We start from the raw sequence: 17,304 nt of genomic DNA, 5'->3' as shown, positions 1-17,304 counted from the left end.
GACCTCAGCGGTTACTCCTCCCCCCGAATCTCACTCACTCCCTCCGTGCAGCGTCCTCCCCTCGTCCCGTCCTGCTTCTCCGCCATCACCATGGACGACGGAGGCAACCCCGCCCCTCCGCCCTCCACCTCCACCGCCGCGGCCGCCGCCGTCGCCGCGCAGCACCAGCAGCTCCAGCGCCAGCTCTTCCTGATGCAGCAGCAGGCGCAGGCGCAGGTGCAGCCCCACCCGCAGCAGCTGTCGCAGCAGGCCATGTCCCGCTTCCCCTCCAACATCGACGCCCACCTCCGCCCCCTCGGCCCGCTCCGCTTCCACCAGCCCCAGCAACAGCAGCAGCCGCAGCCGCAGCCCCAGCCGCCCCACTCGCAGGGGCCGTCTCAGTCGCCGTCGCATGGGGCGGCGCAGCAGGCGTCACCGCACCAGCACCACCACCACCAGCAGCAGCAGGCCGCGGCGGCGCAGGCTCAGGCGCAGGCGCAGGCGCAGGCGGCCAGGGTCCGGAGCCCCGAGATGGAGATGGCTCTGCAGGACGCCATGCGGGTCTGCAACCCGGACATCAAGACCCCCTTCCAGTCCATCGAGGACGCCGTCAACAGGTGCGCCACCGCCGCATTCGCGCCAAATCTTTCTACTTTCCTATTCAGGTGTGGTATCCGAATCTCGATCTGCAATGTCCGAATCTGAATCGATGAGGTGCTTCGCTTGATTTGCGGGTCTGTGACCTAGGGGAGGTGGTGGAAATTGTGGGTTAGGCACGGATTTGGAGATCCCTAGGTTTGGAAAGCGGCAATTGAGGTTTGCGAGCGTGTGAAAAATTAGTTATTGTCTAATATAATGCGAATTGATGAAAACTTTTAGTGCTGGACATATTTGTTTGGTCCAGTCGATGCAAAATTTTGGGTGCTTATTGATGACATTCCGGAATCTGATTAGTTTTTATTGATGTATTATCCTTTTTTGCTGTTGCCTATTGAATACTTCTAGACTGCCTCTTCTGTTTAGCCTTTGTGGGCTGTATCGATTTGTAAGTCTAGCACTGCATTATATGCTGCAACTAGGCCATCCAAATCTATAAGAGGTAAGCATTCGATTATAACATCATTACAACATATATCTTGGGAAAAGAAAAATTGAGTCTTGTATTCGCTAGTATGTGTCCAGTTTTGCTCATCTGTTCTGATGTTGTATGATATTGATGTCGCTATGTCAGTATTCAGGTGTAACCATCTGGGAACTACTGAACTCTACAAATGTAGGAGTGCGCACTCCGTATCCTTAGATGAATGCCAGTTGACTATGGCTGCCCTATAGCAATTTAATTATCCTGCATGTTGTTTTAATGTCACATGAATTCTCCTTTCTGCAAATAAATTTGTTTGGTAGAAAAATACAATTCCATTCAAGATCAGGTTTGGGAAGTGCATCTCCATACTACAGAGAACCACTTTGCATAAAAGTTTAAAAAGTTATTATAGGAATTTTATCCAAATCATTTTTTCTTCCAAAGCAGGATTTTAGAACATAAGTTTGTAACTTGGACCATTACAAGCAGTTAAATTAATTACTATTGTTTGTTACATCTCTGTATTCTGTATTCCGTGTTGCTATGCTTCATTTGTTTGTTATGTTTAGCCGTTGGTACTTTTATTACATACAAAACTCGACCAAATGGAATCCTTTTGTTTTATTGTACTTGACTTTTGACATTACCAATGTTCAGGGTCACTTCTGCCATTTTACTCCCTGTCCATAATAAGAGGGTGCACTCACTATGATTGTTGATTACCTGTTTTTCATTGTTAGATTGTATTGTTATTGTTCTACTTTTTAGCAAATTTCTGTACTTGAGTGTCAGAACAGAAGTTTTATTACGGCTTGTGGCACCAGAACTTTTTTTGCTCACTGGTTTGACACTTTGGCTGTTTGAATGTAGACTCGTCTTTTTTTTCTTCTTCTCGAAATGCCCCCCACTTGCTCTCAGCTACCTCACTAACTGGATCTTGTATGCAAGCTAGCTAGTATGCCTACTCGCAATTCTGCCGATTGTTCTCGAGACCTTGACATATTTATTGCTTTCTCACACTAATTGTACATTTAAGTGTAGTTAATTTATTTAGCTTTACATAATATAGCACTTGAGTTACGTACCTTTTGAGATCATGATGAAATCCCCCCCCCCCCCCCCCCCCCCCCCCCGCCCCCAAAACTTGAATCCTAGCTCCGCCACTGAGTCATATGACTGTGAACATACAATGTAAAACATCATATGGGTATAAACATTGATATTCTATAGGGTCATGAATCAATAGAACACACTGTTCTCAGTCAGTCAGTCAGCAGTGATATGAATCCAGATATGTAAAGAATTAGTTTATGCTGTTAATTTGATCAAAATATTGATATATACACAGTAGTCTCATTTGTAATGTGTTCCGCTGTTACTTTGTAAATATTATTGTATTATATTTTGTGTTTATACCAATGACATTGTACGCATTGGTCTTGTTCTTTTGTTCGAGTTTGCGTGAACCCAAACACAATGTTGTCTCTTGGTGTATGCAGCTAAGCATTTTTTATGTGATTCAATGACAACAGTAGTATTACTGGTATCTTCTAGTAAATAATTATTTTGTCTTTTTCTCTTTTCGGAGAAAATTATTTCTTTATGGTTCATTTTGTTTGTATTCTCTTCTGTTATCTTTTTTTTTGACCCAAAAACTGTGGGGAAGAATCCCCCCAGCGAGATCATTTTAGAAAGATATATGAAAAGTTCAGAGCCAGCAAGGTGCTAGCTAACACAAAAAAAAGAACACTACACAACCCAACTAGCTAGCTCAGAACCGACAACCCAACACACCCTGAGGCAAATAATTGCCACCGAGGGAGCTACGTTCCAAGAAGAAAAAGGTCACCAGATTATAAGTTTTGTATGCATAAAAATACACTGGATGAAGATCAGATTTTATCCTGGGTACATTCAGGATAATGTCGTGCTTCAAAACTTGCTTCCAAGAGCTCGGTCGTTTCCCTTGAAAAATGAAGTTATTTCTTAGCTTCGAAAATGCCCCAAGTGCAATGGTGTAGATTTCCATGAAGAAACTATTTTGGAAGGATCTTTTGGCCTCCAGTAGCATGTCAGTCAAATTTAGCTCCAGGTTTCATCGCAAACCAATGGAATACCATAGGATGTACTAGTAGAGCAGCCAAAAAAGAGATGTTCCATCGTTTCTTCCACATTATCTGAACATAACACACAGTAATAGCCTGATTGCAAGTAAGTGTTTCTCCTTCTCATGATATTTCTGTGTTTGGCCTGTCATTTAGAAGCAGCAACATGAAGAACTTAAGATGAGGAATACACTTGCTTTTCTAGCTCCATAATACCGACTGGGGAGGTACAATTGAACTGACACTGACTTTATAGAACTCGTTGGATCCCCAAATGTAAGACCATCTGTCAGTTTGCTCCTGGTTGCTTCTGAGCAAATTTAAATCTTCCTGTAATTTAAATCAATCAGCTGCATTTCCTCCCGGAGAAATAATTCAGTGTCCTTGGTGTATAGTGTTGGAATCATAGCCTACAGTAAAACTTTATCTTGGATCAGGTCTTTCCATAAACCATGTTACCTTGCCCTGGATATGTTATATTGTGAAGCTTGTGTGGTCTTTTCAGGGCATATGTTAAATTAGTAACGGAATGTAGTTTGAATAATGATTTACTGTTCCAGTAATAATTTAATATGGGAAAAAGGTCTGTATAAGCTGCAAATTGGTGCCAAGTATCTTTTAGTCTTTTGGCTCTTTTATATTTATGCACATATGCTATCATGCATGTGAGAGATGCTTCTAACATGTAATATGACTACATGAGTGTAACTGATGTACCGCAGAATGTAGAATCTTGGAGAGTAACAGACAATTTCTCATAGCTTGTAAGACAGGGCACAATGGCATGTACACAGCACCATGCCATTTTTCTTGCACTGAATGCTCTGCTACGATTTTAGTATCTGAGAACTCCTATTATTTGATGAAAATGCACAAACTTTTGAGCTTTGATTATTACAAGATATAGGTAACTGTATAAAGTATTCAATTGTGGGCAGTGTATGAAGTATAGTAATTGTTACTTTAATAGCATTGTTGAGAAAAATGATCTGGCATCCTACACATTAACCTTGTTTAGAGGCTCTTGTATCATATCTTCCACATGACTGCGTTGTCAGTTTCAGTGCCACATGATTTCAAACACTGTATTGGAAATTACAAATGCAATCATTTTCAATATACCAGAAGATTAGACATTTATGCAAATATGTATAGATTAAAAGGGCATCTCCTGAAATAGCTTAGCAATCATAAAAGAAGTACTGCACATTTTCTAGACTTAATGTATTATCATTTAATTACTGCTAAATTTCTGTAGTGGAATCCTTCATATAAAATAAGGTGTGCCCCGCTCACCTCATAAAACATTCGATGCTGAAGGCCAAATATAGATAATTCCACCTATTTACATAAATGTATTCAGTTGGAACTGATTAGATTGAGGTGTGTTGTTAATATCTATAGACTTTCTAAATTATAGTATCTCTTTATGCATTAATAACTTCAACATGTTATCTTATATAATCTATTCTGATTCTATCAAATTAGGTTATTGCCTTACCATGTTGTTGCTGACTATGAGGCTGAAGAAGATGACAGAATCCTTGACAGCGATGCAACTGGCCAGATTCCTTCTCGCCTGCAGCAATGGGACCATAACATTCTGGTTAAGATTGCTGAGTTCACAACTACTTTTGAGAAGCAAGTTTTGGCATACAACATAATGACCAAGAAGAGGGCCATTGGTGAGTTCAGATCGGAGGAACGGCTGATGCTGGAGCAAGCCTTGTTACAGGAGGAAAAACAGGCTATGCTGGGACTGAGAGCGGAGATGGAGTCGAGGGAGAAAGCTGGTCGCGAGGCTGCCGAAGCTAAGATGCGTATGGCAATGGAGCATGCACGGGCTGAGGCCCAAGCGCACTCTGAGATGATGAATCATGGTCCTATTCGAGCCAGTGCTGTGGCTTCACAAGGGGACGGTGGCCCTACTCATGGCATGGAACAAGAACAGGGTGATGATGGGTGGGAAAGTGCTCAGCGGGATGATGAAGATCCATCTGAGGATTTCCTCAATGATGAGAATGAACCCGAGAATGGGAACTCAGATGGGCAAGGGAACTGGCGCAGGTCTGGGGAGCTTGATCTGAACTCTAGGTAAGACTGGTGAACTGGCACAGGTTGAGTGAACTAAATTAAAATTCTAGGTAGGACTAGGATGCTGGTATTTTATCTATAGTTCTCTTGTTGTTTGTGTTGAAGATAATGTGGCCTGCCTTTCTAGCTGTAAACATGTCATTTCGAACAAATTAACTTCTCTAGTATTTGACAGTATCTCCGTTCCTCAATCATATAAGGTGCAGCAACCAGTTCACATTTATATGAATCGAACTTAAAAGCCCGTGATGTACAGTTTAGCTTTGATGAACCCAAAGCTAAAATAGACAGGCGCTTGTATCCTGATCCTATTTTAATGGTCCCACGTAACAGTAGAGGGATCGATCAGGGCTCTGATTTTGCCCTAGCCCATCACCAGCAGGTTGGAGCTGAGGCCGCCCATGGTCCATGGACGTATGATCCATCATATTAGAAGAAAAACATGACATGCCCATGGACGCCGTCCATCATATTAAAAAAAATTGACATGTCAGCTAAAATTGACACGAAGTCAGCATAAAACTGCTTGTAAAACACGAGTTAGTTCCTGTCGGATATCCTGCAGGGGGTTTTGGGGACAGATGGTGTGCTTGGATCTCACTTCTGCTTTCTACGGCCTCGATTCCTGTACTGTAGAATGGGCAGCGGCTTGGTCCTCCCATCGATCATCTACGCGGCCTGCGCCTGGGGATCCTCTCTCGCCGATGCTCTTCGTTATTATCATGGACATGCTAAATAGGCTGTTCGTCAACACCAATGCGGATGGGGTTCTGCAGCCAAGCGGTCTTCTTCCCACTATATATCAGTATCAGACACCATTGCAGCATTATGCCGATGATGACATCTTGCTCGTGGCACCAACAATTCGGGAGGCGAGGGTGTTGATCAGACTCGAGGATCTTTGGAAATGCTAAACTAAACGGACTCGAATATAATGAGAGCATGAAAACACAATAAACCGTATCGAAGAAAACCTATTGCAGAAAAAGATCAGCTACGATCCGCGCGCCTGCGCTTCCCTATTCCTGGGTCCCATGCAATTCTTCTTCGGTTCACACTGATGCTACTCTGTCTTCGTTCAGGATTTGAGCTCATGCGTCGACGACACAACAGCAGCAAAGGCCGGCCAGTGGTGCGTTACACAGTATTTACAACCTACAGGGTCTTTGACGCAAAGCATAGTTGCTAGTTATACATAAATAAAGAAGAAACTCATCATTAGGTACAACTTGATTGAATTGGAGCATTATCACGGTTGCTGTCTTGATTTCTTGATGCCAAACAATGTTAAGAAAATTCCTCATTTGACACTGGTAAAGTTACTTATTCCTTCCTTGGCCACTGAAAACTAAATCGTCCCTATTTGACACTAGGTCTAAAATTGATTCCCAATTTGACACTACCGTCTATTTCCAGCCATCAAGGTTCTAAGATGCGTGCGAAAAGATCATTTTGCCTTCATGCCCATCACCAGCGCCTATGCATGCCAAGCAGCGCTTCGCCACGCCGCCGCCCGTCGAGCACGGGGCGCCGCGTCCCGGAAGCAAATTCAAATTTAGGGTGTGTTCGGTTCCCCTTAGAGGGGTCTAAAAAACTGCCCTTTAAATTAGAGGTCTAAACATTTTAGATCTCTAATATTTAGAGGGGTGTTCGTTACAGCCCTCTAATATGAGTATGTTTACCATTTTACCCCCCTTATCACATTGATGCATGTCCCTAGCTGCACAAGATTCCTATGCTGTGAATTGCACAGCCATTGCACAAAACCAAAAGGGCAGAAGGCAGCACATGCATTTGTAGCACTCTCATGCAAATGAATATAAGACACTTGTAGCTTATAACAGACAACAACCACTACAGCAAAACGGCCAGCTTCCTACGGCCAAACCCGTCGGAAAAATGGCCAAAGCCGTCGGAAATAGCCTAATTCCGACGGCTTAGACCGGAAACCGTCGGAAGAAAGCCGACGGAAAATACTCGTCGGAGTTAAAGGTTACTTCCGACGGCAGTCGTCGGAAATAATAACTTCCGACGGCTCTAGCTTTAAGCCGTCGGAAGTAATCGAAAGTGGGACCCACAATCCTTCAAACGGCTGCCTTGACGGCGTCTCGCGTATTTCCGACGGCTCGTATCTAGCCGTCGGAAATAGGCCTTACTTCCGACGGCTCCTTTCTGGCCGTCGGAAGTTACTGGCTGTGGGCTGGACCGGTTGGAGCCTTTACTTCCGACGGCTCGCTGCTGGCCGTCGGAAGTTGTCTTCACCTAACCTGTAACCTGCCTCCCTCCCTGGCTGCTGTATCATTTCCAACTTCATTACAGAATAGTTCAATATTCCAACAATGAAATAAAGTCACATTCCACAAACAAAGTTAAAAAGTCCAACCACAATTTAGAGTCACAATCCATCATCCATCTCAATTTGAACAAGATATAAAAATTTAACTAAACTACAGGATATGATCACTTGGATGATTTGAGTTGTGGCAACTACCATCTGTTCCTGGACTTGCAAAAAGTTGAGCTGCAATTTGTTCTCCAAGTTGATTTGCATCTCCAGGAGCTTGGATACTTGCCGGAGGAGTGTTCACCACCTATAAACCACAAATAAAATTGTTAAATGTATCAATCAAATAAAAGTAAGTACTTAAAGTCAAATTTCATACCGAAGGGGGCCAAGCAGGCCAAACAAACTGTGGTGGTGGAGGTGGAGGTGGCAGCGGTGGCATTTCAAATGAAGGTGCAGGTAATCCTTACTGTTGTGCTATTTGCTGCCAATAAAAATCAATATATCAACCTTCCAGAAGTGCAGCAGGCTCTGCATGCTAACAGGACACATTTGAAGTATCACTGGAGCATGTGCAGTGAGTAAGTGTTTATATTGCTACTCATACCAATTAAATTTGTTGGTTCTTCCATACTTCAGAATTTAGATGCTTCTGTAAGCACTTTTTTTAGCAAAGGCTCGAGTACATATAGGCGAGGGTGTCCACGGGAATAGGAAAACAATCCTATCAGGGGAGATCCTTGCCTAATTTAACCAACTAACCAAAACAAGGAGTGGGCGCACAAGGCAACATGCATGTGCTGCCGCACCTCCCTAAACCCAAAAGGGCTTGCCAAAGATAGCAAGAACCCTGCCTAATATAGACCATGCTAACAAATAATAGTTGAAGATCAGGTAGGTCATCTTTCCAACTGACATGGGTCTTTTGCATCATGTACCAGTGGAGCTAAAGAACTACAATGATTTTGATATCCACCAAGTATTGTTCTTTCTCAACTTGTACTTTATGAGCTGCTCCATCATTTTGGCTTTGCTGACTGAATTAAATCTAGTAGGACTTGCTCTTTTTTGTTGTCTGGTCAGAACCATCGTCCTTTTTGTATTAATTAAGTTCTATGTGCCAAATAGTTCAATGTAGGACTGAGTATTGCTCTTATAGAAAAATATCATGAAAATATAAAGAAATTACACTTGACACTTACTTGAAGGAACTCCTGTTGTTGTTTCAGCATAGTTGCATAATACTCATTTTGAGTTGCTTGATATTGTCTCTGACTCTCTGCATAAAGTTGTTGCTATCTTAGTGCTTCCTGCAGCCGATCAAACTCCAAGTCTCGCTCGGAGGCCCGACGAGACGTACTGCTGGATGTCCGCGATGATCGTGCACCTCTGACCTGGCTCGAGTCAATGACTCCATTTAACATGCCGTACCTACAACACAATAAGAGGGTGAAGTTGTTTACAATAATCATCCTTTGCTTAGTAGGTATGTTAGAGTCTTACCGTCCATGAGCTTTTCCACCTCCAATAGCATAAACAACCTCTTGATCAATTGGTTGTTCTTTCCAATTACAATTATCTCCATATCGATTGACCATTTCTTGACCATAAGCCATCTACACACAAAATATATCATTGAATTAGAGGAAAAAAACTAGTGCAATTCAATGAAGAGTACATAGATCTCACCAGACGATCTGAAGCTGTCTGAGAACACAATAAATCAGGATTGCTCGGATTTGAGCCCTTGTGACCGGCAACAAAAACTTCGACAGGACTCGGCTCAACACCAGTGTTGTGTTCCTGTAGTTATAAGTTAGAATTATTTGTTTGAACAAGTTTTCTACATAGAAATACAGTTAAGAAATCTTACAATACGTTTCGCCAAACGGATATGCCCATCGCCGCCGTAGGTGTGCAACACTTTTTTTCCACGACATCTCCTGTTTCTAATGGAAATTGACTTGAACTCCTCTGAAGCCCACCAATGGCACAAACCATACCAACCCTCTTCACGAGTTTGCATCCACGATGGAATTGTCGTCTACAACAAAGATTTCACTTTTCAATTAAGTGATCACATAATAACATCATAAAAACATACAAAATATTGTACCTGATGATATTGTTCCTCAGTCAGGTAAATTTCACCCGATGCTCGCTTTGATTCTGGTCGTTTTCTTTCAGAATTCCAAAGATATTCATTATTGGCCTGAATTCTTAGATAGGACATTGTATCCCTCATAACATCCACAGCACAGTTGTGAAAGACTCTCTTAGTGTGTTCGACATTGGCATTGTTTGCCAGCTTTAGACGAGCCTGAAATAAAAAAAAACAGATAAGCATACAAAACATCTTATTTGATGACATATCCTATTGTGGAGAAGAATAATACCTAAAAGTCTGCAATCACTGCTCCTTGAGCGTCCTGAGTAATAGGCATCACTATTCTTTCAGGATCGGGTTCAACAACAACTCGATGAAGACGATAGTGTTCCCATGCTGTAGCAGGTCTACGCCGTCCATCAGGCAAAGTCACCATCCCAGGCCAATGCAGTCGTTGCAGACTACCTATAATAGAGTTGACCTGTGTACGGTGACCCGTTCCATCAAATTCCAGATCACGCCAAGTCCTACAAGAAAATAATATAATTTAGAAATTATAGTAAATAAGAAGTTTCAATGAAGACAAAATACACTTACCTGTCACCAATTGGTTGGATTGTAGTTCTATCGTTAGCTTGAGCTGGTACTTTTGGAGGAATGTTCCAATGCCTCTTCCGAGGTGCTCTTCCCCCAACCACTTCTTCCTCCCCATCTCCTGCTCCCTCAACAAACTGCTCGTTAAGGTTATTTTCCTCTCCTTGTCCCCCTCCTCTTTCCTCTTCTTGTCCCCCTCCCTCTCCTTGTCCCTGTCCCCCTCCCCTTTCATCTTCTTCTCCCCCTTCCTCTTCTTGTCCCTGTTCTTCTTCCATTTCCACTTCCTCACTCTCTTCCTCCTCATTCTGCAAAATAGTAAGAAATATTTAATTTATTATATATAACTACGTTTGCAGTAATTTAGAATTTATACCTCAGCTCTTTGGAAACAAACAATGCGACCTGGCTGATCTTGTGTTAATTGTTGCATTAACTGTTTGCGCCGACTTGAGCTTGAAGTACTACCTTGAAATAAGGTTTCTTCATATGTCGCCTTCTTTGACCCACTTGCAGTTCTCAAAAAAGCTTTTGCAATATTCTTGATCTTTCTTGATGACATCCTGTTCAACAAAATCAAGACAAAGAAGTTAGTACCTTAATATTAATACATGATAATAAACATATAAAATATAAAATTAAGTACAAGATAAATACATTAATCATATTCATAATCAGGATCATGTGGCTTTCTTCTTCTCAAAGGACGCCATGTAACTTTTTTCTTTCTTGACACTCGTTTCCTTTTCATCGTGACTACGACATCATCACGATCTGCAACTAAAGAGTCTTGCAAGATCTCTGTCTCGACATTAAAGAAGCTTGGTAGTTCATCATCTTGATAAATTTGATCAACCCCCTCCCCTAACTCAGTTTCATGATAATCGGCAGCACTAGGGACAAGTAGTTGATGAGATTTCACTCTGAATACTACCCACCAAGCTTCAAAAATTGGACATGGATACTTCACATAATACACTTGATCAACTTGATGGGCAAGAACAAAAGTATCATAGCCACGTAATCGTTCCCTATGCTTGACTTCCACCATACCAAATCGGTTCTCCCTTGTACCAGTGTTGGGATGAAACCAATCACAATCAAAAAATATTACTTTGAGATTTTTGTTACCAGCAAAGTCAAACTCAAGTATGTCATTAATGATTCCATAATAAGTTGTGTCCATAGTTCTAGCGAGAACCCCAACATTTGATGTGGCTGCTAGAGGATGATCAGCTTCAAATTTGGTAGAACGGAAACGAAATCCATTGACATCATATCGACCATAGCTTCGGGCAGACACTATTCCGTAAGATAGTTGTCTTAAATCCTCGTGTACATTATTTTGTTCGCACTGCCAACAAAAATATTAATAAAATAACCAAAATGTGACATACTAATACGGAGTGTTATCGGTGTTTACATGTTCACGGAACCAAGTGAGGAAATTAGGTTTTCCATTGAATCCCTTTCGTCGTGATGCTTCAATTTGTTGTGTGGTTCGTTTACGCTTGGAAGGCCAAATAAAATCATCAAAAATCCTGATAAAGCAAAATAGTGAGTGTAAAGCAAAATCTACAAATAAGATGAGTAACTAAATAGGCAACTAACTCTTACTTGAAATATTGATGCATCTCCGGCATATTGGCATACATGTAGTGTAAAGCAGCCTTTCGCTTTGTTTCAGACAAATCATATGATGTAGATGCACCAACGGTCGTGCCTTTATTTTGAAAAATTCCCAGATTTGAACAGGGACGACCTTCATTTACATGGTACCGCATCGTTGGTGCATTAACATTATGTTCCTCGGCAAAATATACACTTGTGAACGATGCTATCTCCTTGTACTTAAATTCTTCGGCAATGCACCCCTCAACTCTCCCTTTATTTCCAACCATTGCACAAAGCCTTTTTAATGTCCTTTCAATATGATACATCCATCTATATTGCACAGGGCCCCCAATCTTAGCTTCATACGGAAGATGGACAAGTAAATGTTGCATTGGATTAAAGAAACCAGGAGGAAATTTTTTTTCCAACTTACATAGAAGTATCGGGATCTCTTTCTCCAACTTCTCCATCATCTCTTTTGTAATTTCTTTAGCACAAAGTTGTCTATAAAAAAAGCTTAGCTCAGCTAAAGCTTTCCACACATCATCATTCAAATACCCACGGAACATTACAGGAAGAAGTCTTTCCATGATTATATGATAATCATGACTTTTTAAACCATTTAATTTTCCTGTCTTCACATTCACTGCTCTCCTGAATCCCGCAGCATAACCATCGGGAAATTTTAAATTTTTCAACCACCTCATAACGTCTTTCTTCTGTTTAGGCTTCAAACAAAAAGAAGCACGTGGCTTACCACCACTTTCTGTCAGATGCAGACTTGGTCGGTCACATATTTCTGCTAAATCCTTTCTGGCCTTCAAATTATCTTTCGTTTTGTCAGCGAAGTCCATACATGTGCTTATAATACTTTCACCAACATTACGTTCTTGATGCATGACATCAATGTTGTGCATCAAAAGCAAGGCCTTGACATAAGAAAGCTCCCACAATCCACAGATGTGAGTCCAATTATGTTCAGTTCCAAAACCTTCATAACCATCACGATCTTTATTTAATTTCAAATCATCCAGCATAGCGGCAATTTCAATACCGCTAAGACGCTTCGGCGGCCCCTTTGTGACAATAGTGTCTTTCTTGAAAGCATTCTTCTGGGCCCTAAACTGATGATTCGCTGGCAAGAAACGTCGATGACAATCGAAGTAACAAATCTTTCCTCCAAATTTAAGACGGAAACAATCTGTGTCCTTACCACATATAGGACATGTCAAAATTCCATGACAACTCCAACCAGCAAAGATACTTCGAGCCATTAAATCATGGATCGACCACAAATATGCAACTCGAAGATTGAATTTCTGCTCTTTGTAAAAGTCATATGCTGGAACTCCATCCCATAACTTTTTCAACTCTTCAATTAAGGGCCTCAACATAACATTGAGTTTTGTTCCAGGATGATCAGGACCTGGAATTATGAGGCATAGGAAAGTAAAATCGTACTTCATGCAAAGAGCAGGTGGAAGGTTGTACGGTAGAGCAAATACGGGCCAACAAGAATAAGTTGATGCATTTACATGAAAAGGTGAGAAGCCATCTGTTGCTAACCCAATGCGGACATTTCTATTGTCACTAGCAAACGTTGGGTCAAATTCATCCAGTGCCTTCCATGCATCACTATCGGCCGGGTGGGTCATCGTTCCAGGGTTATCACGACGACCTTCTTTGTGCCATCTCATATGTTGAGCTGTCTTTCTTGAGAGGAACAACCGTTTCACACGTGGTGTGAGAGGCATATAACGGAGTTGCTTACGTGCTATCTCCGTTGTTACTGTATCACCATCATCATTTACTACTTGTATGTACCTCGATTTTCCGCACTTGCACACTTTATCTTTTTCGGTGTCCCTCCAAAACAACATACAATTATCTTCACAAACATCAATTTTTTGATAATCCATGCCGAGACCAGTGAGCAGTTTCTTTGATTGGTACATATCCTTAGGCATCTTGTGATTCGCTGGAAGTACATCACTGATCAATTTCAAGAGCTCCTTGTAGCAATTTACTGAGAATGCAAATTTAGACTTAATAGCCATAAGCCGAGTCACAAAAGCAAGAACCGTCACTGTTGTGTGTTCATGCAATGGCTCTTCAGAAGCCTTGAGGAGCTTAAAAAACTCTACAACCTCCGGAGTAGGTGGATCTTGAGATTCAGAACCCATCTCCTCATGTTCCTCGTGAAATATATCCGGTCGTATATCGTCAACAATCTCCTGCATCCTATCATGATTCGCCCTATGATCAGGTCGAACTTCCGATGCATTTCTCCTAATTGCCTCGCCGTGATGCACCCAAACCTCATAATTCGGCATAAATCCATGCCGACAAATATGCATTTGCAAATCAAACTCACTTTGGCAGATGCAATTTCGACACTTGTTGCATGGACACTTGACATCTCGACCGGTACTTGATAAAGCGAACGCTTGCTTTACAAATTCATTAGTTTTCTTAACCCACTCACTAGTGTGCTTTCCATCTTGAGCCCAACCTTCGTACATCCACCGACGATTCTCCATAGACTACATTAATCATCCAAATTAAACATATTGTATACACTAATTGTCGTAAGCCGTCAAAAATTAATATATTATACACGCTAATCATTTAAAGTCGCCGAAAGTCAACATAGAATACTTCTAGTCACCTATGGCCGTCGGAAATTAACGTAAAATATATCTAAACACGTAAGGTCGTCGGAAGTTAACATATTATATAAACTAATCATCTCAAGCCGTCCGAAGTTAACAAATTATATACGCTAATCATTTATAGCCCTCGGAAGTTCATATATAATATATCTAAGCACCTAATAGAAACATAAACTTTAAAACTACATAAAAACAATTGAAGTAACACTCATTTTTATGATTAGCAACCCAAAATTGAAGCAAAACAATTTTCTGGTACCTGCAGGGGCGCGCGGCGGCGTCGAGAGGCAGGGGCGCGCGGCGGGATCGAGCGGCAGGGGCGGCGGGGTCGAGAGGCAGGGCTGGCGGGGTCGAGCGGCAGGGGCGCGGGGCGGCGGGGACGACCGGAGGGCAGCGGGCGGCAGGGGCGCGGGGCGGCGGGGCGGCGGGGACGACCGGAGGGCGCGGGGCGGCGACGAGGAGCGGAGGGCGGCCGGCGGCGGGGAGAAGCGCAGCGGGGAGGAGCGGCAGAGCTAGGGGCGGGCCGGCGGGGAGAAGCACGGCGGGGAGGCGCGGCAGAGGGGCGGGGCGGCGGGGAGGACCGGCAGAGGGGCGGGGCGGCGGGGAGGAGCGGCAGAGGAGCGGCGGGGAGGAGCGGCGGGCGGCGGGGAGGAGCGGCCGAGGGGCGGGGCGGCGGGGAGGAGCGGCGGGCGGCGGGGAGGAGAGGCCGAGGGGCGGGGCAGCGGGGAGGAGCGGCGGGCGGCGTGGAGGAGCGGTGGGCGGCCGGCGTGGAGGAGCGGCGGGCGGCGGGGAGGAGCGGCCGAGGGGCGGGGCGGCGGGGAGGAGCGAGGGGCGGGGAGGCGGGAAGGAGCGGCGGGCGGCGGGGAGGAGAGGCCGAGGGGCGGGGCGGCGGGGAGGAGCGGCGGGCGGCGGGGAGGAGCGGCGGCCGGCCGGCGTGGAGGAGCGGCGGGCGGCGGGGAGGAGTGGCCGAGGGGCGGGGCGGCGGGGAGGAGCGGCGGGCGGCAGGGTGCGGAGGGCGGCAGGCGGCGGGGAGGAGCGGCGGGCGCCGGGGAGGAGCGGCAGATGGGCGGGGCGGCGGGGAGGAGCGGCGGGCGGCGGGCGGCAGGGTGCGGCGGCTGGGCGCGGGGCGCGCGAGAGGAGAGGCGAGGCGCGGCGCGTGTACAGCTAGGGTTTGGCCGAACGAGTAACGGCGTTATCCGGAATTGGCCTACTTCCGACGGCTCAGCCCCGGCCGTCGGAAGTTACTGTTATTTCCGACGGCCGCTGAAGGAGCCGTCGGAAACTACTGTAACTTCCGACGGCTACACAGTGCCGTCGGAAGTAGTATATACCTCCTACGGCCTGCAGTGCAGCCGTCGGAAGTTAACGGGGCCGTCGGAAGTACGCACATTTCCTGCAGTGAACTCATGTGCAAAAACCAAAATAATACCGCTTGGCTGCTGACACAGCTACTTTCGCACTCACTTGTATCAAAATATAAGACACAGCCACCATGACACAGCTACTTTCCCAGTCACTTGTATCAAAATATAAGACAACTGATACAAGTCCACGGTCCAGAAATAGGGAAATGACAACAACAAATTGTTCTTCTGCCTCAAAAGCTGAGAAGATCCAACACACATCTGTACATGAGCAAGATCGGATGATCCATCACCATCCCATTCCTCAAACTTGAACAACCTACAAGTTTCCAATGATCTGTTGCAGCATAGTTTACTAGGCAGTTAGTGCAAAAAGGAGAAAAGGCTTGCACAAGTCCCTTGTTTAAGTCAAGGTGGGAAGAAAACAAGGGGAGAATTGAAGAAAGCATATGTATATGATGCCAAGTTGCCAACCTAGCATTGTAGGAAATATTGTACTGTTAAAGTCAACAACAAGATGAATTGGGATTTGGGAAATCTCCTAGCAGCTAATAGCAACTCACATTATTTGAGAAAGAGCAGAAAATCAACAAAGGTAAAACTTAGGTGTAGCAAGTTTGAATAAAGAAAAAAGTGAAACAGACAGACCCAAATGTTAAGGTTTTGTGATAATAATCTAGGAAAGTTAAAGTTAAGGTTTTGATGCTTAAAGATCACCTAATCTTGCTCATAACTTGACAATATCAACATTTAATACAAGTAAATAACTCTATACAAAGATATATCAAACCTGAATGGTATCAAGATCCATGATGTCAAAATTAGCTTTCCTCTTGACAATCTGTCGCATATGTTGTATTGCAAGTTGGACCTAATCAACAAGCATAAGCACCGCAATAAGTAAAATGTAAGCACTCTATGGAAGTATGCGAAAAAGCTGCAATTATATATACTGTAAAAAGAAGAAAAATGTAGCAGTCAACAGAAACTGAAGTATACAATTATAATTACAAATAAAAAAGTAAGTCAAATTATGAATCTGGGTCGTAAACAGAATGACCGACTGTAAAAGGATATGCAAGCATACAGCACTGGAACTAATACAAGTTCATACTGAGCACAAAAATTGGAGCTAAAAATGCAAAGGTCACACACGAGCCCAATAGGAGGTTTGAGTCAGGAACAACAAAAGTTCAGCCAATTCAAACACTATAATTGTATAACAGACTTTAGATAAATTTGAGAACAACACATACTGGTGATATACCTAGGTATATATGCTGATTACTATAAATCATATTCAGGAGATGAAACAACTTGTAATGAAGCCAGTACATGTTCATACCTAAATTAGTAGTTGTTGTATAGAGCTGCTGCTATCCGATCACGAAAACCATTCATGGTCTCATC

At 43.6% G+C, this 17,304-nt stretch overlaps 1 protein-coding gene across 1 annotated transcript; it reads left to right on the top strand.

Annotated features, from left to right (window-relative positions):
- Positions 1-5,456, top strand: LOC112886985 (probable serine/threonine-protein kinase DDB_G0280133). Its single transcript, XM_025953046.1, has 2 exons — positions 1-596; positions 4,657-5,456. Exons 1-2 carry the CDS (start codon positions 91-93, stop codon positions 5,264-5,266), a joined length of 1,116 nt encoding a protein of 371 aa, XP_025808831.1. The 5' UTR covers positions 1-90; the 3' UTR covers positions 5,267-5,456.
- The last annotated feature ends 11,848 nt before the right edge of the window (positions 5,457-17,304 follow it).

Source organism: Panicum hallii, chromosome 3 (assembly GCF_002211085.1).
Source record: "Panicum hallii strain FIL2 chromosome 3, PHallii_v3.1, whole genome shotgun sequence".
NCBI lineage: Eukaryota > Viridiplantae > Streptophyta > Magnoliopsida > Poales > Poaceae > Panicum > Panicum hallii.
The sequence above is the reverse complement of the archived record's forward strand: the minus strand, read 5'-3'. Positions and strand labels throughout refer to the sequence as shown.

Excerpts from the sequence above, each read along its gene's own strand:
- LOC112886985 (XM_025953046.1), top strand. The coding sequence starts at position 91 with ATGGACGACGGAGGCAACCCCGCCCCTCCGCCCTCCACCTCCACCGCC. Across the intron at positions 597-4,656 it reads ATCGAGGACGCCGTCAACAG|GTTATTGCCTTACCATGTTG; the intron begins GTGCGCCACCGC and ends CTATCAAATTAG.